Here is a 23,656-nt window from a genome sequence, read left to right on the forward strand (position 1 = left end):
TGCAGAATCCTCCCCAACCACATACCAAAGAAGTCCTGCGTCAGACAGGGACAAAGTATGTCAGTTATCGTCTTCACAGTTATCATTATGCAGTGTTTCCCCTACCATTGTTTTAGGGGAGCGGCCCGCCCCCCCAAAACTACCCCCCCTAAAATGCTTACGAAATCTAGTCATAAAAAAGGATTTTACTGTATATTTTCGAGGAATAAATAGAAAGCGGTTCAATACACTTGAAATAAAAATCGTGATATAGACTAGTGTGTGTGAATATTAAACCATAAATACTATTTAAATACGAATCCTGTTCGTATGAATCATATGTTCCGTGTGAATGAATAGTGCAGCCCAGAGCCGTTAAATATGAATATGTTTTTCAACGGCTCTGGTGCAGCCGACGCGCAGTTTTATTTACTGAAGAAGACACACGTGTGACGCTTGCTCTGTTTTTTTGCCTATATGAAGACAGAAATGATTGAACTTCCTCTCCAGGCTCTAGATCCACCCTGAAAGTCACTTCGTGATCATTTAACCGCTTCGAAACTATCATCATGACGTTCATGACAAACACACAGAAACTCCAAAGGGCTTCACGGCAACCCGTCAAAATAAAAGTTCAATTTAACTTGACAGAAATATATTACTGTTGTACAGTAGAAATAGGAAATGTCCAGATGAAATAATACATTAACACTAATACGGATAAATTATGAATTTTTTAAACAAAACTGAATTTAAGGAATAATCCATGTTTTAATTTTAACAGTAAAGCTCATTGTGCAGCACATTATTTGACAAAAAGTTTATGATAAAATTAGTGTTTTATGGCTTACTTTTATTACCAGCAAAAACACAGAATTAGTGTGATTTTTTTATCTATATTTTAGTGTGATTATTTATCTATATATTTAAAAAAATAATAATAATACATGATTTGAATTATTATACATTCTTTTTGATGTCTAATAATAAAAAAAATTACATGTCCGCTCCGCTACAGTAGCAGGTAGTGTAGTGTACTTTTTATGTTATGCACAAACACTGTAGTTTTGAAGGGCAGCTCATTGGATCACTGTGTTGTGTCCGCAGGACAGTCCTCAACAGGACAGGAGAAAGAAGCGCAAAGCAAAGAGGGCGATTTTGGGTCCTGAAACCGGTGAGTACACTACATGAGTGCAAGGGGGATCCTATGGATTTATACACACTAGACGTGCACAACAGTTTTGGCCGTTCATTTACACAACAACAGTGCTTTTGGGGGCATGAAAATTAGGGCTGCAACGATTAGTCGACATTGTCGACAATAAAAAATTGTCGAAAATATCTTTGTTGTTTGATCTCACGTGACCTAATGTAAGGGCGTGCAATATCGCGATTTGACCACTACGGCGCTTTGGCGCTAGAGTGTAATGTGCAAAGCAATGTTTTAACTAGTTGAAAAAGCTGAATAATTGTTCCAAACTGAAGGATTTGCTGGCAAAATAATCGTTGATTAATCGTTCTAATAATCGTTAGATTAATCGATTATCAAAATAATTGTTTGTTGCAGCCCTAATGAAAATGTAAACTTTTGAAAACGGGTTTCAGTTTGTGAAAACAATACCGTCTCCATGTAATATACAAAACTGTGAATCTGTGAAAATTAGGGTTGGGTACCAAAACGAGGTACCAATAGGGAACCGGTTCTAGTGACCTGACCGAATAAGAACTAACATTTTGGTGCCTGAGTCTTTGTAAATGGTAAATGGACTGCATTTATATAGCGCTTTCACAGACCCAATGGCCAGCAAAGCGCTTTACATTTTGCCTCATATTCACCCATTCACTCACTCATTCACACACCGACGGCGGTGTCCAGCACGCCAGATAACTTGCATGACTGTTTCAAGCAGACAAAACATGGGAACCTGTAGCCATGTCAATATTACATTATTACGTTGTTTGATACAATATTGTTTTATTTAATATTATGCAAATGTGAGTTTTTATTTTATATTGGTTTATTTATTATTACCATATGATACTTGTGTTTATATTTTAAGTTAATATTGTGTCCAGTTTGGCCCGGTATTATTTTTTGACAAAGTGTGTGCGGTTTTGTTTTCTTAAGTACCGTTTCAAGAATCATTAAAGCTAGTCTGTGTGATTTTTACCCCCATCTAGTGGTGAAAAGGTATATGACCATCCAGTGAATATAGTTTCTGTTCCTCTCAATTTCCGATTTCGTTTTCGCCAATGTAGTCCAAGATTAACATGGCTTCCAGTTCGACCTCGTCCATGAGAGTTAACTGAAACGTAAACGCGAAAGGCGAAGCTTGAGTTAACGGGTATGTCCCTCTTTGGCTAATGTACTTTCAAGATGGAGGGGCAACATGGCGACCGACATTATACCCCATTACCCGTATGTATTTTCAATGGCATATTATACACGCATTGCTTGAACAAAGTAAATATTCATTAATGAGCACATATATTTTTGAAAGAACTAAGTGTTTTTAGCTAAGAATAAACTAAAAGAGTTACACAGTGTAGCTTTAAAAAAAACACAGAGTAGGTACTGGTATCGGATAAAACCCAACCCTGATGAAAACGATATTACGCGTTCAGTCTAACGATGCGTAGTGTTTCTTTACAAAGCGCCATCGCCATCTACTGGCCTGGCTGTAGAAAACGCGGATCTGTGTGAACTGAGATCGTTTGACAATATTGTTGCCTGTATATTAATTATAATGAAATGACATGATGATTTTTTGTTGTTTGTTTTCCATAACGAAAACTGACCAAACAACGAAATACACCGAGTTGCTTCATGTGATTTGCTGATTAAAGCGCAGTTGATCAGGTGTACCTAATAAAGTGGCCGGTGAATGTAAAATTGATAATGTCCTGTTATCACATAATCCATGCTGTGTTTCTCCATCTTATTGTAGGAAGTCTCGCCAACAGACACGCGTCGGTCACTGCGTCTGTGGAGAAGTGGAGTCCTTTCAAGTAAAGCTGCCGGTTTTATGATCCGAGTCCAGTATTATCCCGAACCCCAGTTAGAACACCTTGATCATGTGCCTTTTACAGGTGTCTAATTTTTAGTTCTGTTTTTTCTAATTGTGGAAAGAACTTGATGTTTCTCATTTTATCTGTTTTTATTTTATTTTTTTAAATTGAGAGTCCAGTTGATTACCTTTGTCATTTAAATTGTAGCGCCATTGTGTGTTTTTGAATTAGCTTGAATAGTTTTAGTAACAAACCTTTGCACGATCGTGTGTGTGTGTGTGTGTGTGTGTTAAGAAGCATTTTATTTTGTATAAAAATGTACATAAAGAAGTGTCAGCTGGGGTCTGTATTTACAATGATGCTAATGTTGAGCTTTTCAGTTCGACTGGGCTTGGTTTTAGTTATGCTTTATTGTATAATTTATAGCAGTATTTTGTTTTTGATGAATGAAATGAATATGTTTCAAAGAAAGGCTACATTGCCTACCTTGCATTCGCTGCAATGTCAATAAACAAAATGAATTCCCTCCATAATAGTAATTTAACTCGGGTCTTATTTTTTCTTTCTTTTTTTTTTTACAATAAATTGATTTTGTCATAATGAAGTCTCTACACTTTGTGTTTTTGTGATGACTTTATATTTTTCATATTTCTCTGTGTTTAACTTCTGCAGTTAATATGTGGTATCACCACCAAAGTTTGTTAAACATTCATGAGAAAAGTTAGTGCACCCCATAAAAACAACAAACTGACAATAGACCAATGTTATCAGATCAACTGCATTATGAAATATGAATCTGATGTATTATGATTTGAACAGCTTAACCCTCAAGCCACCTTCACAAAGCAGCCCTTAATTACCCATTCGTGGACTAGTTTGGGCATGAAGGTTTTTTTAGGTGTGATCCTATTTATTTTAAATGTTATATCACCATCTTAAATTAAATAAATATAAATTAATGTTTTTTTATTATTTTTGGGGTCTTTTAGAATTTATTTACCTCTAAAAGTAGCATTTTCTATTGTATATTTTGATGTTACATTTTTTGAATCATTTCGTAATTTTATTTTATATATTTTTAAATATTGCTAGGCTTAGTTTACTTTTGCTCGTTTTAGTTATTTATTTCCGTTTAATAATTTTAGTACTTCAACTTATTTCAGTTCATTGCCGAGGCAACATTTCTAATGTTCATTTAGTTAAATTAAACTAATATTTATATTTTATTTCGGCTTTATGTCAATCAGCAGAAATCAAATGCAACTATTACAATAAAGTAGTCTTTTTCTCTCACGTTTACGAAACTTTAATGATCATTTTCTATAATCATTCAGTACTTCAACATAATCATATAATCAATACGTCCTCTTTACGTTAAAATTAGTTGCGTAATATCATCTGTCACATGGTGCTTTTAAAGTCTGGAATAACGGTTACTCATAGGCTGTATAAGCTGCCAATCAAATAACCAACCAATCCTGTGCGTTCTCTGAGGAGGGCGTTCCTTTCGTTACCTCTGGTGTTTACATCCTAACACGAAGTGCTTAAGTAACTTCAACATGTCAGCCTCCATAGCACGGGCGACAGTAAGGGCGGTTAGTAGACGGAAAATACTGCCAACAAGAGCCGCTTTAACCCTGGTGAGTGAGTATTGACAACAGTTTTCAACACGACGACGTGACCGACCAAACATTTAAGTTAGTTCTCAAATACTGGAGGAAGAATAGCAGCTACATGACGCGTTTAGCCGAAGCCAGAGCTCGGATATCTGACCAATAACGGTATAATAATAATAGACAACGTCGTCCATTCTGAGACACTCAGATTGACATTCAAACTTAAGAACGGGTTATTGCCTTGTGGTTGAGTTGTTTAAGCTAAATTTGACGTGAAGGTCAGTGTTTGGGCAGGTTAGCCGTTAGCAGATGCTTGGAGATTCGTATCAAGCGCCTAATAATGTTTATGTAAGTTCCTGGACCAGAACCTTCTAGTTGTGCCTCGTCGTGCCCTTCAAATACACTTCTTAAAGTTGTTGTCATTCACGTTAACGTTACTTGTTTGTCCTGTCCGGGTGGATAGGAGCAGTTGTTTAGGGTTAGGTCAGGGCAGCGGGATCTTATCCATATTTCTGTGATCAGATAACAGGCTTATAGTTTAGGTTTGTTGTTAATCTTTCCAATTTCATTATTCCACTGCTGTTACTCAAATGTTTACTGTGTAATTTACGTGCTAAAGTTGAAATGGTTGTTTATACATTCAGTGAGCGAAAGCAACATGTTACTGCGCATGTGCAGATGGCACTGTTTGGTGCTATTTACATATGAAGTTGCTGTCAAAGCACTTTTAACATTCTTTACTATGTGTGATACAATATTTGCAATCAGTAGCCATACATTTAGCATATGCTCTTTATTTAAATCCACTTCCAGTAACGTTAGACTTGTGTACTGTACTTTCTCTGCAGTAAATCATGAGTCATGCTGAGTCATTTTAAGTTTTGCTGACACATGACACATCTTTGGTTTTATGCGTACGGTAATTATGAGTGAAACACAAGTCAAAATTGTGTATCAGACACTGGCACCTTGAGGAATAAAGGTGAATTATCACCATTTCTTCAATTATCTCAACAGTTTTTTGCAACTGAAGCTTGATTATTGAACGTTTTGGAGACATTTTAATAGGATAGGAAAATGTCTAACAACGGTCCCATTATTTCCTCTGGTTATATATATTTTTTAGCTAAAATAAAATATAATTTGAATAGTCTTTATAGTCAAATTTGGGGGGAAAACAACTAAAAGAGTGTATTTATTCAGTAGCACCTCAATGCAGAACATGAGATCCACGGGGAGGAGTCGGATCACGATCCAAGGGGTGGAGATGGGTAAGATTAGGGTTGGGTTTAGGGATTAGGGGGCGGAGTTGGTTAGGTTTAGGTGTATGTAAGCTGGGAGGAGTTGGATCTGGATCCGACTCCTCCCCATGGATTTCATGTTCCGCAGTGAGGACCATCTCTATTTATTTGCAAATAGTTACATATTCAATCTCAAATGACCTTCTGATCATGATTATGTGAAATTCTTACAATCCCACAAATGATCAACGAGTGTCTTTCCTTCATTTCCAGACGCCTTCAGCTTTGAATAAAGTCAAAGAGCTCTTACAGAATAAACCAGAATATGTGAGTATTTGTTCTCTTATTAGTCGTCATGAGCATTTGTTACATTTCTCCCGTCTCATTCGTCGTCCGTCTTCAACAGATCGGCCTGAAGGTTGGTGTTCGAACCAGAGGTTGCAATGGCCTCACTTATACACTTGACTATACTAAAGACAAAGACAAATCAGACGAGGAGGTGCTGCAAGAGGGTGAGTCGTCAAATTATTACAATTATATGCTTTATTTACAGGTTTTTCACTTCTGCTCACTAATGAGTTTATTTGATCAAAAATACAGTAAAATATTACAATTTAACATTGTAAAATGTAATTTATTCCTGTGATGTAAAGCTAAATTTTCAGCATCGTTACTCCAGTGTCACATGATCCTTCAGAAATAATAATATGCTGATTTGCTGCTCAAGAAACATTTCTGATTATTATTGATGCTGAAACTGTTTCAGGATTCTTTAATGAATAGAAAGTTCAAAAGAACAGCATTTATTTGATTGGCACTTTTTTTTTATCAATTTATTGCATCCTTGTTGAGTAAAATTCTTAACATAATAGTTCACTTTTAAAAAAACTTTTGCTGATAATTTACTCACCCCCATGTCATCCAAGATGTCAATGTCATTCTTTCTTCAGTCGAAAAGAAATTAAGGTTTTTAATGAAAACATTCCAGGATTTTCTCCATATAATGGACTTCAATGGGGTCCAAACGGCTCAAGGTCCAAATGAGAGTTTCAGTGCAAACTGTTCAAAGGGCTTTAAACGATTCCAGATGATGAATAAGGGTCTTATCAAGCGAAACGATCGCTTATTTAATAAATAAATAACAAAGTTTAAGTTTTATAAGCTCAAACGCTTGCCTTGACCATTTGGACCCCATTGAAGTCCATTATATGGAGAAAAATCCTGGAATGTTTTCATCAAAAACCTTAATTTCTTTTCGACTGAAGAAAGAAAGACGTGGACATCTTGGATGACATGGGGGTGAGTAAATTATCAGCAAAAGTTTTTTTTAAAAAGTGAACTACTCCTTTAATTTCTTTCAAATAAAAGCTTTTAAACAGAAGTGTGTTGTGTGTATAATCACATATGTGGTGTATTTTTCATCCAGGCGTGAGAGTGTTCATCGAGAAGAAGGCCCAGCTGACGCTACTCGGCACAGAGATGGATTTCGTCGAAACGAAGCTTTCCAGCGAGTTTGTATTCAACAATCCTAACATCAAAGGGACGTGTGGTTGTGGAGAAAGCTTCAACATGTGACCCTTGACCCTTCCAGGACATCCCATCCAGTCAATCCTAGATTGGAGAAAGAGACTGATGCTTCAGTTCCTGCGCTGCCACCAGTCGCCTGTACACACTTTGAGCAGCTTGATATTTATTTTCTGTGTGCCTGTATGTCATGCAGCTCAGAGAGTTAAAACTGCACCCCATTGCTTTGTTTTTTTCTCAGAAAGTTGTGTACCGTTTAGTCGCACCGACACGTTCATATTTAATAATCGAGTTATTGTTTTGCTGAAGCTTATCCCGATGAGCCGAAGCTGCTGAATGCCGTCACATGACCTCACAGCGCCGGCATAAATCTACAACACAACACAAGACACTCACAGTTACATCCTCATGGTTGTTTTGTGGATTGTGAATCAGCAGTTCAAATCTGTAACAATCTACATAATAATAAAAGATTCATCTGCCTGGTGGATGTTCATTTTAATAAACCTGCTACTTTTTGCCCCATAATGTGCAGCACAGGAACTGATGCAATTTACAGAAGTTTTAAAATGCAATTGATTGACTTGAACTAAGTTTTCTGTTGAAGTATTATTAGTGTAATATGTACATAACCATGTAAATCCCTTCGACTGTCTTTTAACGCACAAATAAAACATACGTTATACTTCTGTGCCGTTTCTTGAGTGAAATGCCTTTAGTGTCCTGAACGTGGCGCTGTTATTAAAGAAATATTAGAAAAATATGGAAACTTGTCCTTTTTTAAATATAAATGCCCTCGAAAAAAAAAAATTAAAATAAAATTAGCAGGAGTTTCCATTTATATCACTGCACTGGTTATATACAGGTACTTTAGATACGTGTTCATCTACTGTAATGGGAATATGCAGATGATAAATTTCAAAATATTTCGTTTATTATTAATCAGATTTTTATTTTCTCAGTTAAACCTGTGTTAATTTGTTAAAAGTAAAATATAAAAATATTTAAATGTTATCTTTTTTAGCCTATGTATAGTTTTTGTACTGATTTCCTTAAATTTTTGATCACAAATGAATGTTAAAGAGTAACTAAACACTTAACCAACTTTTTTTAGTTAATGATCTGTAAGAATAGATCTTTATTAATACCAGTCATTGATTCGAGTAACTTTTTTGTCATTTGTTTATAAAGTGTTCTATATGGTGTAAAACTTCTTAGTGCTGCCCTCTTCAGGTTGAACGGTGGCTACTGCAGTTGAATTTTCCTATTGGATGTTTGCGGTGGTACGTGACACAGCGGTTGGAGATGCGTCTCAGGTGCACGCCCCCCTCCGCTGGGCTCTGCCCACTTTTCCAGCATCTTTCAAATATTGCCAGTGGGTGGAGTCAGGCTCTGACCAGGGCAGGGGTTTAGTTACAAAAACATAACTAAACGAGGCATAACGACGCAGATGAGGCAACACTTTCCATAAAGCAATCGTGACAATTCAGAAAATATATTGTGGATTCGTTTTATGATCTCTTTATGAAGCGTCAAAGTGGTAGTTGCGAATCTGTCGATGGAGGGATAGAAAGGTAAACATTTATCGTTATACTTGGTGTGAACATGGAACCTTGTTTCCGTCACAGAATAAAAAAATAAAATTAAAAGTTACTTTTTCTCTCACAATTCTGACTATTTTCCTCACAATTGCGAGCTTCAGAACTGCATGATTTAAAGTCGCCATTGTGAGTTATAAAGTCAGTTTTAAATGTTTTATTCTGTGGCGGAAGCTTAACGGGCCTTTAAAGGAGTAGTTCACTTTTAAAAAAACGTTTGCTGATAATTTACTCACCCCCATCCCCATGTCATCCAAGATGTCCAAGAAAGAAAAAGAAATCAAGCTTTTTGATGAAAACATTCCAGGATTTTTCTCCATATAATGGACTTCAATGGGGTCCAAACGGTTCAAGGTCCAAAAGACAGTTTCAGTGCAAACTGCAAACAGTTCAAAGGGCTTTAAACGATTCCAGACGATGAATAAGGGTCTTAACAAGCGAAATGATCGGTCATTTAATAAATAAATAACAAAGTTTAAGTTTTATAAGCTCAAATGGTCGCCTTGCTCTGTTCTGTGATGCACGTTCCGATCGTGACTCTCCTGTTTGAACTCGTTTATCAAAATGAACAAATCTTTTATCGAGTCATTTGGTTCATTCAATGAACATCATTTTGATGAATGATACGAATTCGAACAGGAGAGTCACGAACGTGCGTCACAGAACAGAGCAAGGTGAGCATTTGAGCTTATAAAACTTATACTTTGTTATTTATTTATTAAATGAGCGATCGTTTCGCTTATTCATCGTCTGTTGTCATTTAAAGCCCTTTGAATAGTTTGCAGTTTGCACTGAAACTGTCTTTTGGACCTTGAACCGTTTGGTTCCCATTGAAGTCCATTATATGGAGAAAAATGCTGGAATATTTTCATATTCATATTTTAAAAGAAAGAAAGACATGGGGGTGAGAAAATTATTAGCAAAAGTTTTTTTTAAAGTGAACTACTCCTTTAACCAGACACATAAAACAACTGCGGACTGATATGTATTTCTGATATGGCTCTGCAGCCTACTATATGTAATATTATATTTTAACTGGAGCGAATGAATTGCAATTTTAACTTACAAGGCCAGCCAAAAGAAACTGCTTCTCTGACTCCCACACACAGCCTATATTAATGTGTGAATGGAGCTGATATGAAAGATTTATTTGTTGTTGCTGGACACTTACTACTACAGTATGTCTGAATATGGCCCAGACTGAAGGGAAGGGAAAAGCTCTGGCTCCTTTTCTTTTTAGACATAGAGTTTCCTCTTTAGCTGTATATGGGTTATTGATCTCCATTTCTCTCTCTCGATCATCTGTCTTCCTGGTCACATAGATATCCATCCTCTATGACTGGATGTTCCCCTTTCTTGAGTCTTATGACTTTTGTTGTTATTACGTTCTTCATAATCACATATTAATAATTGTGGTCCTCATTATTTGAAGCAGAATCTCTAAAAAGCAGTCATTAAAACTCTTAGTCCCCCTGTGTTTGACCATGAGAATGAATGTGTCTCCTTGAATAAATATGCATTAATAAAACTTTAGAAAACAAAAGCAAACAACATAGAGCTGTGCGCTGAGGGCTGTCACTAAAGTCACAACCAATACACTGTATATCTTAAACAATATATTTATTTATAAAATAGGGAAGACTGGGGCTAGTTGTCAAATATAGAGAAGATGCCACAGTTTGTGTATCTCAGTGAGGTTTTAGATGGGATACACAATATATCAGACACCATATTAGTATCGGCTGATATATGTTCATTTTAAATGTTATCGTTATCGGCCCAATAAAAAAATTCGGCCGAAATATTCAAGCTGATAATTAATGGATTATTTCCATCAGCTGAGCCTGAGACACTTCAGATGTGCACTGGTCAACATGATGGTTTTAAATGGCTTGAAATATGGTTGGAATCACTTCAAAAAATGAAAATATAGTTCTGAAAAAAATTCTTTATTGCTGGTGATTGTTCAATGAAGAACCCTCAACAAGTTCTTATAGTGTAAATGAGATTTTTAGAAATAATGCTTCTTTTAAGATATAAAAGTCTCTTTGGGGAACAAATGCATAGCTGCAAAAACCCATTTTTGAACTTTTATTTTTAAGAATTAAGTGGGTTATATTATATACACATATAGTCGGCATCAAAAATCAATCAAAAATGTCTTAAATTAGCCATTTTTTGTTGTTGTTGGTGTTATGTAGTATTTTATGTTTTATAATTGTTTAACGATTTCTGAAAAGCTTTGACATAGAAGATAAAAGAGTTATTTATATTATTTATTATTAAGGCGAGTGACGCTTGAGTTGTGCGCGTGCCTGGGCGACACCTGCCGCTCCCGTGGGACTGTTGCCATGGTCACGCGTGTGCGCGGGCTCAATAGCGCCCAACAGTGCGCGCTAAAACACCCGGGAAAGACCCCGTTTACAAGCCCACTCCACCTGAAAACACTGCATTTCCACTCAGACTGACCCCGTATGATACAGTAGGATGCCGATCATGTGGGGAAATCTTTCAGTACAGCAGTAGCGAGTCCTCTGGCGTGTTTGAGCAGAGATGTCTAGATTAAGCGACTCTGGCTTTGAGGAAGAGCTTCAGATTTCTCCAGTAAAGGCATGGCATGAGTGTGATTATGAGGAGAGTTGCTTCATCATCCAGAGACACAATGAGCTGCAGTTCATCGCGCAAAACTGCCTTGCACATCAACCTCAGGTGAGAGTCACGTGACACGATCGTACCCTCTATTATTATTGAAAGAAACTCATTTATTCACAAACGAAGCTTTAAATTGATCCAAAAAAGTATAATATAATATTAAAAAGGGATAGTTCACCCTAAAATCATTTCTTCACCCTCATCTTGCTCATCTTTTTGATGAAACCTGACTGATTTCTGTCCCTTGATTGACAGCTACGCAACTACCACATTGATTGACGCTTCAAAAGGTGGTTTATAAAAAGATCGTAAAACTAATCCATATGAAAGGGCGGTTTAGTCCAAATTTCTGAAGAGACTCGACCACTTTATATGATGAACAGATTGAATTTGGGATTCAAAAATTTCATTTTTGGGTGAACCATCCCTTTAAAAGCAGCACAACTGACACTGAAGACTGGCGTTAACTTATGATTCAGCTTTGATCACAGTAATAAATTACATTTTTAATGTACTGTATATTCTCATAGAAAACTATTTCACGGTATTTCTGTATTTTTTTTTAGCAAATAAATGTAGATGTGGTGAACGTAAGAACAATTTTACTGTAGACTATTCACTTGTTTAATCAACAGCTAAATAGGGGGATAAAATTAACAAAAACCTAATTTAAGATGGGGTTTGAACTATGATTTAAAGAAACATACAACACCTATTATGGCAAGCCATTTAACTTTTATTCATTTCCAGGATATGAATTCTTGATATCAACAATTGTATTTTCACTAGTGAAATGTCTCCATAGGCTGCCATTCAAAACCAATGGTTGATATCAAGAATTGATTTCTTAGCTGAAATTCCAATTTCACATATCAGAAATACAATTATTACTAGTGAAAACCTTTATTTTTGATATCAAGAGAATTCAATTGTTACTAGCTGAAATGTCTATTCTTGATATCCTCTATTGAATTGGTACTAGTAACAATGTTCATATTTGATATACAATAATCAACAATTCAATTTTTTTGTTACTAGTAAGAAAGCCATTTTAGATATCTGAAATAATATTGATATCAGAAATACATTTTCAGATATCAAAAATGATCATTTTCACTAGAACCAATTGAATTGTTAAAATCAAGAATAGACATTTCAACTAGCGACAATTTAATTATTGATATTAGGAATTCACATTTTTACTAGTAACAATGTAATTATTAGTAAAAAATCAATTCTTGATATCAGCAATTTATCTTGAATGGCAGCCTATGGTGAAATTTCACTAGTGAAAATACAATTACAGATATCAGCAGTTAAATTGTTGATATCAAGAATTCATATCCTGGAAAATGAATAAAAGCTAAAACGGCTTGCCATACACCACTACCTAAAACAAGCATTTGTACGAGCAATCACATACACTCTTGCTTACTTATTTTGAGAAAGCATTTACTTCACAACATCCAAAAAAGTATGTTTAATCTGGTATGAATGTAATCCGGACATACATTCACCATGTTGTCTTTATCATGTGACCTCCTACAAGAGTCAGTTGCATCACTGCCATTCATAAATCCTCTCCCGTGGCCTCATGGGATAGTAAAGTGTACATACACTTCAGAATCTTACAGGAAGTAAGTCATTTATGGCTCTTTTATGAGTCTACTTTAAACCTTTTTTTAGGTCACAGACTGTTTTAAACCTAAGGGAAATGCAATATTGGACACAGCCCTAATTATCCTCCTGACAGCTAGCAAGTCTCCTCTATGACTGTGTTGTTCTTCCTGTTGATATTATTGCTTGCCTGGTAACATTTACATGATTTATTTCTATCCTCCTCGTAGATTACGGCAGAGGCTCGCAGCAAACTGGTCAGCTGGCTCATAGCTGTGCACAGACAGCTCAAACTGTCTTTCGAATCCTGCTGTTTGGCGGTGAATATCATGGACCGTTTCTTGATCACGACCTCAGTCGCTGCAGACTGCTTCCAGTTACTGGGAGTGACGTCTTTACTGATCGCCACAAAGCAGGTGGAGTACAGCGCTCTCTTAGCTCAGTTTCTGGTGATTGTTTTTAAAGGGATAGTTCACCCAAAATTGAAAATGATCCCATAATTTACTCACCTTTAACCCTCTGGGGTTGTTCGTTTCAGAGTCACACTCGGGGTGTTCGGGTCCAAATGGACTCAAAGGCTGGGATTCATATTTAAAAAAAAACTCGTTTTTTACTCGTTTTTTATATTTTTTCTTTTCTTTTTTGGTGTTTTGAGAAAATTTCAAAAATAAAAAAAAATTATAATTAGTATTAATGCAATAATTATGACAAAATTTCCCCCCATTGAACATAATAGAAAAAATATTTGAAAATATTTTTTAAAGCTGTATTTCATTTTAGAGTCAAGCCTAGGCCTCAAAAAAGCAATTTTTAAAATGAGATGGACGCCATCTGGTGGACAAACTGAGCATTTTAAAAATGCAAAACACACGTATAATCTGAATTTTTTGGTGTGTTTGTGTATAAATGTGTGTGTGTGTCTGTTTTGCACTCTTGATGTTTTATAGATTCACCCCTTCACTGTTGTGTGCTTTTTTCAAGATCGTGGCTGATTTGTAGATTGTATGCACAAAAAAACTCACTATTTTCACATTTTTGCCAATTTCCCATTCATTTTCCATTGCGGGTCCATTTGGACCCGAACACCCCAAGTGTGACTATTTTTTTTTACAACCACTTAGACTATTCACATCCTGTCCCCAATTTTTTGGGGTGTTCAAAAACCAAATACCAACAAAGTCACCAAATTTCAAACCATTCAGAGAAAGCTGTGATTTTTAAAAAAAAAATTTATTTAAATTCTTCGGGTCCATTTGGGAGGGTTAAAGGACAACTCCGGCGCTAAATGAACCTTTGGTCTAATAAAACGTCGGTACCTACCTAGTCGACCGTTCTCTGAGATTTGTTGTCATGATAATTGAATGTGAAGAGTTTTATCTAAATTCTGCTCATTGTGTTTTCCAGGTTGAAGTGTATTCGCCTCGCATCACACAACTCCTGTCGCTTTGCTGCAACTCGTTTTCCAGAGAACAGCTGTGCAATCTCGAATGCCTGGTCCTTCTCAGACTCAATTTTAGACTGGCTGCACCAACTCTGGCTTTCTTTCTGGACTATTTCACCAGTCGCCTTACTGGACGCCAGAGCGGCGGAGCCATATCAGATACAGGAGCATGGCAGGAGCACAGAGCTGTTGAGATCAACTGGAAATGGTTGGCTTGCAAAGTGTGTGAACTGAGTCTGGCCGACTACACATTCAACAAATATATGCCTTCCGTGATTGTGCAGTGTGCCTTAAAACTGGCAAAAGATCTTCTGAAGACACACTCAGTGCAGTCCACAGAACCCAACACCGGCTCGTTGAAGACATCCGAGTCATTCTGTGCTGAAGAGTATCCTCCACTGACCTGTGAGAATCAGGTGTTATTCCAGCAATGCACAGACGATCTGAAACTGTTGCTTTCTCTTAATCAAGACGCAGTCCAGGACCTCGTCAGACTATAATCCAATATGCTGGAAAATTTGCTTAAAAATTTCACGTTGGTCCAGGCTGGATTATGCAGGTCTAGCTGGTGTGTCTGGTCCACCAGTAAACCAGCATCCCATGATGGTCCCAGCATGCAAAACATACCAGCAATGCTGAATTTTTCACTAGGAATACTGAAATTGACCATACTGAATTCTTTAGTACTCCATAAGACTCAAAAAGCTGATTTAAAGGGATAGTTCACCCAAAAAATGAGCCACCCTAAGTGTAAATGATTTTCTTCTTTCAACCAAACACACAATCCGTTATATTAAAAATAAAATACCCTGGATCTTCCAAGCTTCATAATGGGAGTGAAGAGTCCAAAAAAGTGCATCCATCCATCATAAAGTAGATCCATACGGCTCCAGGGGTTAATAAATGCCTTCTGAAGCAAAGCCATGTGTTTGTATAAGAAAAACATCCATATTTATAAACTATAATCATCACTAGCTTCCGGTAACGGCTGTACGTGAGTTGAGTTCCAGCGCGAGAGTGACCTTTGACTTCACTAAAATCAAACTCCTCCCACATTTCTCTTTAAAAAAATCTCGTTTTAGACGTCCAAGTCGTGAGTGGTGTTTTGTTTTGCTCGATTCTCTGCGCTTCAGCGTTCATCAATACGTCATACGTTAGGTCAGAGGTCACTCGACATCAACTCTGTGATTTTTTTGGGTAAATTATAAATATGAATATATCGTAGAAAAATGCTTTAAAGGACTTTATTAATGAGCCGTATGGATCATTTTTGGGTAAACTATCCCTTTTAAAGGGTGGATTTATAATACACATAAAACAAAATACAATACTTTTCATGCAGTCAAGCTGTATTTGTCCCAAAAATATTTATACAAAAGGTTTTATTTTAAATGTATATTTATGTAGAATCAAAGTTTTAGAATTTGTGTAATAACTAATTGAAAAAGAACTGATCTGTAATTAATAAATGCTTTGGATTACAGACTAAGGTTGGTCTCTTTTTAAAAAAAGATCCTCAGCGGATTTTTGACAGTGAAAAGGGAAGGGTAAAAATTTATACAAGTTTAATTTTACTGTAAAGCACATGTACAAAATAATTTTGGACTCCAAGGTATGTTCCAAATTTAAAGTTTGTATCACAAAAATTGAAGTTCTAATGAGATTTTTGGTGCGTTCAAGTCGCAAAAACACTGCAAGGTTCATAAAATCTAGTGCTAAAAAATTAAGAACAACGAAATGTGCATTACTTTTTTATGGTTTTAATTAATTTATTAAGATTTATCATATTATAATTAGGGATCTCAAACGATTAATCGCGATTAATCGCATCCAAGATAAAAGTTTGTGTTTACATAATATATGTGGGTGCACTGTATAATTATTTTGTATATATTTATACATAAATACACATACAAAATATAATATTTATATATAAAATATTTATATTTATATATATAATATAAATTAAATATAAATCTGTATTACATGAAAATATTTCTTAATTACAAGCATGTGTGTGTATTTATATATTTATTAAATAATTATACACAGTACATCCACATATATTATGTAAACACAAACTTTTATTTTGGATACGATTAATCGCGATTAATTTGACAGACCTAATTATAATACCATCATATTCTGCCGTAAATTGAAAAGCCTGACAATATCACTGCTTAATACCTTTCGGTATTGTGGTATTCTGCCATTTTTATTACTGACACGCCCCCAACCCCAAGATCGAATCCCGAGTTTCGCACTCGGCATCGTGGTGGAGTTAACGTGCGTTTAACTAGTAAATACGATATTTACGAGATGACTTGAACGCACCATTTGTTTAGGCACTATGGCCGTGTGTCCACCAAAGCGTTTTTTTGCCAGCTGAAAACGCTAGACGCTCTGCTGAAGACGCCGTGCTTTGGCCGCTTGAGAGCGTTTTGTCTGCGCAGCGTTTTTTTCCGTTGAGACGTTTCGTTGCTATGATACAGAATATCCGCAGCATAGTTTACTTGTAACTGATTTCGCAGATAATTTGTTTCATACTAAAAAATTATTTTTCATCCATGTTGTTCTGTTAGCTCTGCTGGTTGATGCCGGTGTACAGAAAGAATGTTGTGACAGTTGGTCGGTGTGGTATATTAGTCCCGCCCCTCCTAAACTGTGATTGGATGGCTGGGTAAGAAGTGACAGATGAGCGCTGCGTTTTATCCAAAGTTGAACATTTTTCAACTTTAGGCGACCAGTAAAAAATGCTGAGAAAGAATGTTGTGACAGTTGGTCGCTGTGGTATATTAGTCCCGCCCCTCCTCCACTGTGATTGGACGGCTGGGTAAGAAGTGACAGTGATGAGCGCTGTGTTTTATCCAAAGTTGAACATTTTTCAACTTTCGGCGACCAGTAAAAAACGCTGAGAAAGAATGTTGTGACAGTTGGTCGGTGTGGTATATTAGTCCCGCCCCTCCTCCACTGTGATTGGACGGCTGGGTAAGAAGTGACAGTGATGAGCGCTGCGTTTTATCCAAAGTTGAACATTTTTCAACTTTCGGCGACCAGTAAAAAACGCTGGGTGCTCGGTGCGTCAGCGTGAAAAAAACGCTCAGCGCCTCGGTACGCTCATGGCGTTTAAAAAACGCGGCGCTACCATTGAAAACAATTGAAAACATACGCCAGGCGAGTGGAAAAACGCTTTGGTGGACAATTGAAAACAATTGTCTATTGGTGACTATCAAAAATAGCCACCAGGTGACAACCCCAATTTTTTTTTACCTGTAACAATTTGTTTTTTTTGGGGGGGTGGGGTGGGGGGGGGCTATCACTTTAAGAACTAGCCTAGACGAGATCTGACCATGTAGCAAATAAGGTTAATTAGTCTTTTCGGATTCAGATTAGACCAATCTACCTTTTTATGTGATTTAGAAAATGTTAGACGACTACTTGTAAGACCAGTCTAAGCAGCTTATGCAACCGGCCACTGGGCTTTAATGAATAACATGTTTACCTATTTTCTTCATACTATTTTGATAACTTTTCTTGTAGTTTGTCTATGTTGCTGCAGGCCATGTGAGTGGCTTCTGTCTTCATTGCACAATTCGTTTAGTCAGCACTCAGCAGACAGACAGGGCGTGGACGAAATTATGTGAAATGAGAAAAAGAAACTATGATAGTCTTCATAGTAGTCAGATCGCAGTGAGTGACAAATTATACACTAGTGAAAGCAAAAACAAACAAACAAACAAACAATGTAATAATTTGCTACACCAATCAGAGAGTAACATTCTCATTTGAGCGTGTGAGGTTTTGAATTTGCCGGCGTGTTATTGGCTGGCGGTGTATGAGGGGCGGGGCTTCAACTCAAATCACTCACCGCTTGTGACTCCGAAGGCATGTAGTCTGTCTGTCTGTGAACCGTGAAACGGTTGGAGTTTGTATGGAAACAAACGACTGCCATTAAATAACGAGGATATTTTATCGTTTTTAGGCTGTAACACAGTCGGGTTGTTCGGTTTTTATTAGAGAGCCTCTCACAAACCATCCGAACCTAGAGCCTACTCTTTCTTTAATTTATTCGTAGTGAGCCTGTCTATTATATGTGACGTTATATGACGGTTTATTTAACAACTATTTTACACTCGTACCCAATGAACTAGCCCTTCAAAGCGATAATAAAACGTCGGAGAAGATGTCAGAGAAGAGATACTCCAGCATGGATGAGTCCTCGCTCCGAAATCTGGTGAGTTCAGCTCCACAAATGTCACTTTTTTAGGTGTAACAAATTAGCTTTAGCGTCACTTTGTTTTTGGACAGGATTCTGTAGCTAATAATAAAACTAAAAACAATGGCACTTGCTTTATCTAGTGTTCACATCCGTATGATAAAACTGCTCGTGTAAACAATATATGAACTCTAGCACGTGCCATGTTTTAAAGTGGTTAAAAATTAACGAGGTCCATTTGAAAAGTTTATTATACTAGTTAAATCTTAACAATAACAACGATGATGATGCTGTTGCCAATAATAATAATTTATTTAGTTCAAATTCCAAAATCTAAAATTTCATAAAACGTTATTCAATCTTCTCTAGCCTATGTTTAAAAAAAATCACGAGATGTTGAATTTACTTGGAGATTTATTGTGAAAAACAGAAAGCAGATTTATAAAATCTAGAAATAACAAATGATTTCAGGGTCAGTCAGGTTTTATGTAAAAGCATTTCTAGTTGGCATGACATGATTCTTACTATTTATAATAATAAATTAAAGGTACATTCTGAAATAAAGATGTTAACAGCACATTTGAGAAATATGATTAAAATGTTCACTTACATGAGATGTGACATCAGTATAGAGAAAAAAGCTGTTTTCATAAACAGCCACTTTATGATCATTTATGTAATAAAGATGAGTGCGAAAAATGATAATTCTGTCATAATTTACTGGCCTTCATGTCGCTCCAAACCCGTAAGACTGTTGTTCCTCTTCGGAAAACAAATGAAGATCTTTTTTGATGAAATCTGAGAGGTTTACCACTTTGACGCTTCAAAACATTCATAAAGATCATAAAACTAATCCAATTTTCTGAATTGACACAATTGAACAGATTGTGAAGAGATCGTAAAACTCGATTTATATGATGAAAAGATGGAAATTAGGCTTTTATTCACATATAAACATCGATCAGCGAACTTGAAGCTCAACCGAATTTGCTTGACGCGCAAGAACAAACCTCATTGGTTCTCACACGTCAAGCGAACATACCTTCGTTGGTTGGCTTACCACATCTGGTGTGAGTTGATGAATGATTGTGTTAATAAAAGCCTATATTCAATCTGTTCATCATATAAATTGATCGAGTCCCTTCAGAAAATTTCGACTTAACTCCTCGATTCATATTTTATGATCTTTTTGAAGCGTCAAATTGGTAGTTGCGCAGCTGTCAATGGAGGGACAGAAAGCGCTCAGATTTCATCAAAATATCTTCATTTGTGTTCTGAAGATGAACAAAATTCTCACAGGTTTGGAATGACAAGGTGAGTAATTAATGACGGAATTAATTTTTTGGTGAGCTAACCCATTAATAGAATTGCGTTTACGTAACATAGCAATTTCAGACAGTTCTCAAGGCATTTTACAAGCTGAACGTACACAATTTATATACTACAGACACAACATAACAACAAAGCATGAGTCAGCACAGTCTGGAGTGATGGCACAGATCACAGTCCAAACAGAATGAGTATGAGTGGAAAAATGAAATGTCCAACAAGTAGTCACGCATAACAGAGCTTGAGTCAGTGTGTGTGTGCAATGAGACTGACTAAAACAGACGAAAAGGAACCAAACAAACATATGAGGTGTGAAGCAGCACGAGATACTAAACAAACGTCAATCGTGCATCCAGGTGGATAGATGTCATGTCAGTGTAAAGTCCTGAATGTTTGGGATGAATTAGTCCGCTAAACACGTTTAGACTCTTATATTCTTCAAGTGTAATCGCAGTATGAACTAGTAGTTGTATTTTGAACAAAATCAGGCCAAAACGAAGTTTGTTTGAAGATTGTTTCTGTAGTTTGAGAGCGAACTTTCTGGAAAGGTTTGTTCAGCTTGGTAAACCCCTTCGTACTACCATTGGTCTGTGGTAGTGATGTGGCTCTGAGACACGGAAATCTTCTCCGGTTCATTTCTAATGTTTGTCGGGTTCGGACGCGAGTGAAAACATGAAAATTCTGGACATCTGCTTTATATTAGAATATTAAGTTTTAAAGCTGCTTGCTTAAAGCGATACTTTGAAATTAATTCTTTATATGTTTTTTAGCTTTGTTAGTCAGTTAGCCAGCTTTATTGTCAATTACCTCAAGGGCATCCAAGATGTAGGTGTCTTTGTTTTTCACAGTATTTTCAATTTTGATATTTTTAGGTCAAACCGTTTGTGTCTGTCAGTCATATAATGGAGGTCTATGGTCACCACCTCAAAGAGCATGCACAGAGAAGTCCAAATTAAACATGATGTAATGACTCGTAAATGTAAGTACACATTGATGGCCTGAGACACGAAACGAGCGGTTTGTGTGAGAAAACGAACAGTATTTATATTGTTTTTTACCTATTGTAACCACAGCCACGTCCAAGTGATCTGAGGGCACGGGCGCTTTGTGGCTGTGGTTACGAGAGGTAAAAACAATATAAATACTGTTCGTTTTCTCACACAAACCGCTCGTTTCGTGTCTTAGGCCATCAATGTGTACTTACATTTACGAGTCATTAAATCATGTTTAATCTGGACTTCTCTGTGCTGCTCTTTGAGGTGGTGACCATAGACCTCCATTATATGAGTGACAGACAAGAACGGTTTGACCTTAAAATATCAAAGTTGAAAATACTGCGGAAACAAAGACACCTACATCTTGGATGCCCTTGAGGTAAGATAAAACATACCAAAAATTAATTTCAAAGTGAACTATCCCTTTAAAAATAAATCTATTGTATAAAGTGGTATATAAATGAATGAGATGTGACTGGAGAGCTGAATTGCAAACATATCCATGTCACTATGGACAGATGCTTTCTTAATTGCTGTTTTCACTGATGTCATTTGTGTTGTTTTTGTTATTTAGAGGAAACTTAATGAATCCATATTCATTTAAACGTCACTCACAGTTGTGTGGGTGGTGGCGTCGAGATGTTTGCTAATGGTATACCACAGCTTGCATATTTCAAATTCTTTTTACCACTAAGCGAATAATGAAATCTGTTGTATCTGTTCCAAATGAACAGCAACACCTACGAAGTGCAGTTTTACTTGAGTCTTTATTAAAATGACATCTGACTGGTTTCTGTTGAGTCAGTTCAGTCAGTGGCGGTCCTAACTAACATGGTGCCCAAGGCGAGATATGAGGTTCTTGGAAGGAAATAAATCATTTCCTATGAAAGTGGTGGGTCGAACAGAGCCGTTGTGTGAAAAGATGGGAAATTGGTATTCTAGGCCAGATCGAGAAGGGACTCGAGAATTTAAAAAAGAGGTTAACTAAACATGCCACTGCACATTCAAGCAATTTTAATTTGAATGGAGATTAAAATCTAAATGAGAGGTTTGTTAATTAGTACTTTGAGAAGTGCTTCAGGGGTTTCACAGACCAAATTGCCTTGGAGGTGTGTCTATTACAACAATAAAAACAACCTAATAGAAAATTCCCAATAAAAGACAGCATCACGAATTCCTAAAGAACTGACTAATCAATTCTGTGATTTGAGTCATGAGCTTCATAAAGCTAAATTGTAAGGCATGGGTTAAACCGTCAACGCATTGAGTGTTTTGGACTCATAACAGTAACACAAAGCACAAAACCTGCATTCAGAGCAATAGGGAAAAATAAATACTATCTGTTTTTTCCCACCCTTATTTCTCTATGGGTTGTTGGGTTTAAAAAATCAGGTCATGCCAACATGAGACGGACGGTTAGGCTAAACTACCATCTGGTGGTACATGGTTTGTTGGTGGTTGTTAGGTCTCAAGCTTATCCAGTGCCAACTGTAACAGAGGCTAATAGACTCCACCAGCTTTTAGTCTATATATGCCAAATATCATCCAAAAATGACCAGCCTCGACCTTATAAACTTAAAAAAAAATAGGGATGTCAATACAAGTAGTTTTTGTAAAATTTGTAAAAAAAAAAAAAAAAAATTAATAATAATAATGAATTTAATTCAAAACCCCAGGGCTGTCTGTTTGACAGGATGTATTGTATGGGAACATATGCTATATGAATATCTCTTGCTCTAATAACATATGAATAGTAAAATGGGCATTTTGACCAAGTGCACTTAATGGTGTTATTAAAGTAAACAGTCAGTCTGTTTTAAAGGGATAGTCCACCCAAAAATGGAAATTCTGTCATCTGATCAGTAGGGTTGGGTATCGAGAATCGAGTATCGATTGGAACCGGGACTAACTTTTCATTTTTCCCGGAATCGTTCAAAAGTTAAAATTTCGATTCCTAGTTTCGATATTCACAGTCCGCCGACCGGAAGAAGAAACCGCTGAACAACACCAACGAAGAAGCGTCTACCGGAAGTGTTGGCATAACCGCGCGAGTCGAACATGAATAGCTTACGTCGGCGGTCCAAAGTGTAGCTTCACTTTTCTAAAAATAACGAAATCTCGGCAAAATGCAAAATTTGTGACAAAAGGAGTATTTTTACAGAAGGAGTATTTCCTTCAGAAAGACCGTTGGTTAGCAAGGTTAGCTAAACTTTTTGACCCTGCCTCTTAAAAGAATCGGAATCGAGAATCGTTGGCAACCGGAATCGAAACAAGGAATCGGAATCGGAATCAGAATCGTTCAAATTCAAACAATACCCAACCCTACTGATCACCCTCAAGTTGTTCCAAATCTGTATAAATTTAGTTTATTTTTATTTTCTATATCATGGATGTCAACGGGGACCATCAACTGTTTGGTTACCCATATTCTTAAAAATA

At 36.5% G+C, this 23,656-nt stretch overlaps 4 protein-coding genes across 9 annotated transcripts in view; all 4 read left to right on the plus strand.

The window, feature by feature from the left end:
- tut7 (terminal uridylyl transferase 7) overlaps window positions 1-3,601 on the plus strand; it is a 35,551-nt gene extending 31,950 nt beyond the window's left edge. For both annotated transcript variants that reach the window (XM_089129818.1, XM_039662120.2), the window contains exons 28-30: window positions 6-55; window positions 1,087-1,153; window positions 2,928-3,601. In XM_089129818.1, the coding sequence (XP_088985944.1) occupies window positions 6-55; window positions 1,087-1,153; window positions 2,928-2,992 (182 nt within the window). In that variant the 3' untranslated portion in view covers window positions 2,993-3,601. The remainder of the gene's footprint in view (window positions 1-5; window positions 56-1,086; window positions 1,154-2,927) is intronic.
- An 867-nt stretch (window positions 3,602-4,468) lies between these two features.
- On the plus strand, window positions 4,469-8,060 carry isca1 (iron-sulfur cluster assembly 1). Its single transcript, XM_039662168.2, has 4 exons — window positions 4,469-4,628; window positions 6,119-6,172; window positions 6,252-6,357; window positions 7,272-8,060. The coding sequence occupies exons 1-4, from the start codon at window positions 4,548-4,550 to the stop codon at window positions 7,418-7,420; spliced, it is 390 nt and encodes a 129-aa protein (XP_039518102.2). The 5' UTR covers window positions 4,469-4,547; the 3' UTR covers window positions 7,421-8,060.
- A 3,160-nt stretch (window positions 8,061-11,220) lies between these two features.
- ccno (cyclin O) lies at window positions 11,221-16,119 on the plus strand. Its single transcript, XM_039662158.2, has 3 exons — window positions 11,221-11,676; window positions 13,467-13,652; window positions 14,641-16,119. The coding sequence occupies exons 1-3, from the start codon at window positions 11,521-11,523 to the stop codon at window positions 15,175-15,177; spliced, it is 879 nt and encodes a 292-aa protein (XP_039518092.2). The 5' UTR covers window positions 11,221-11,520; the 3' UTR covers window positions 15,178-16,119.
- Window positions 16,120-18,544: 2,425 nt separating this feature from the next.
- The window catches only part of smtnb (smoothelin b), an 82,443-nt gene continuing 77,331 nt past the window's right edge, over window positions 18,545-23,656 (plus strand). For 4 of the 5 annotated variants that reach the window (XM_039662123.2, XM_039662121.2, XM_039662124.2 and 1 more), the window contains exon 1: window positions 18,545-18,911. In XM_039662123.2, coding sequence (XP_039518057.2) covers window positions 18,861-18,911 — 51 coding nt within the window. In that variant the 5' untranslated portion in view covers window positions 18,545-18,860. The remainder of the gene's footprint in view (window positions 18,912-23,656) is intronic. The other variant, XM_039662128.2, reaches the window with a different exon arrangement.

Source organism: Pimephales promelas, chromosome 4, assembly GCF_988280905.1.
Source record: "Pimephales promelas chromosome 4, fPimPro1.hap1.1, whole genome shotgun sequence".
NCBI lineage: Eukaryota > Metazoa > Chordata > Actinopteri > Cypriniformes > Leuciscidae > Pimephales > Pimephales promelas.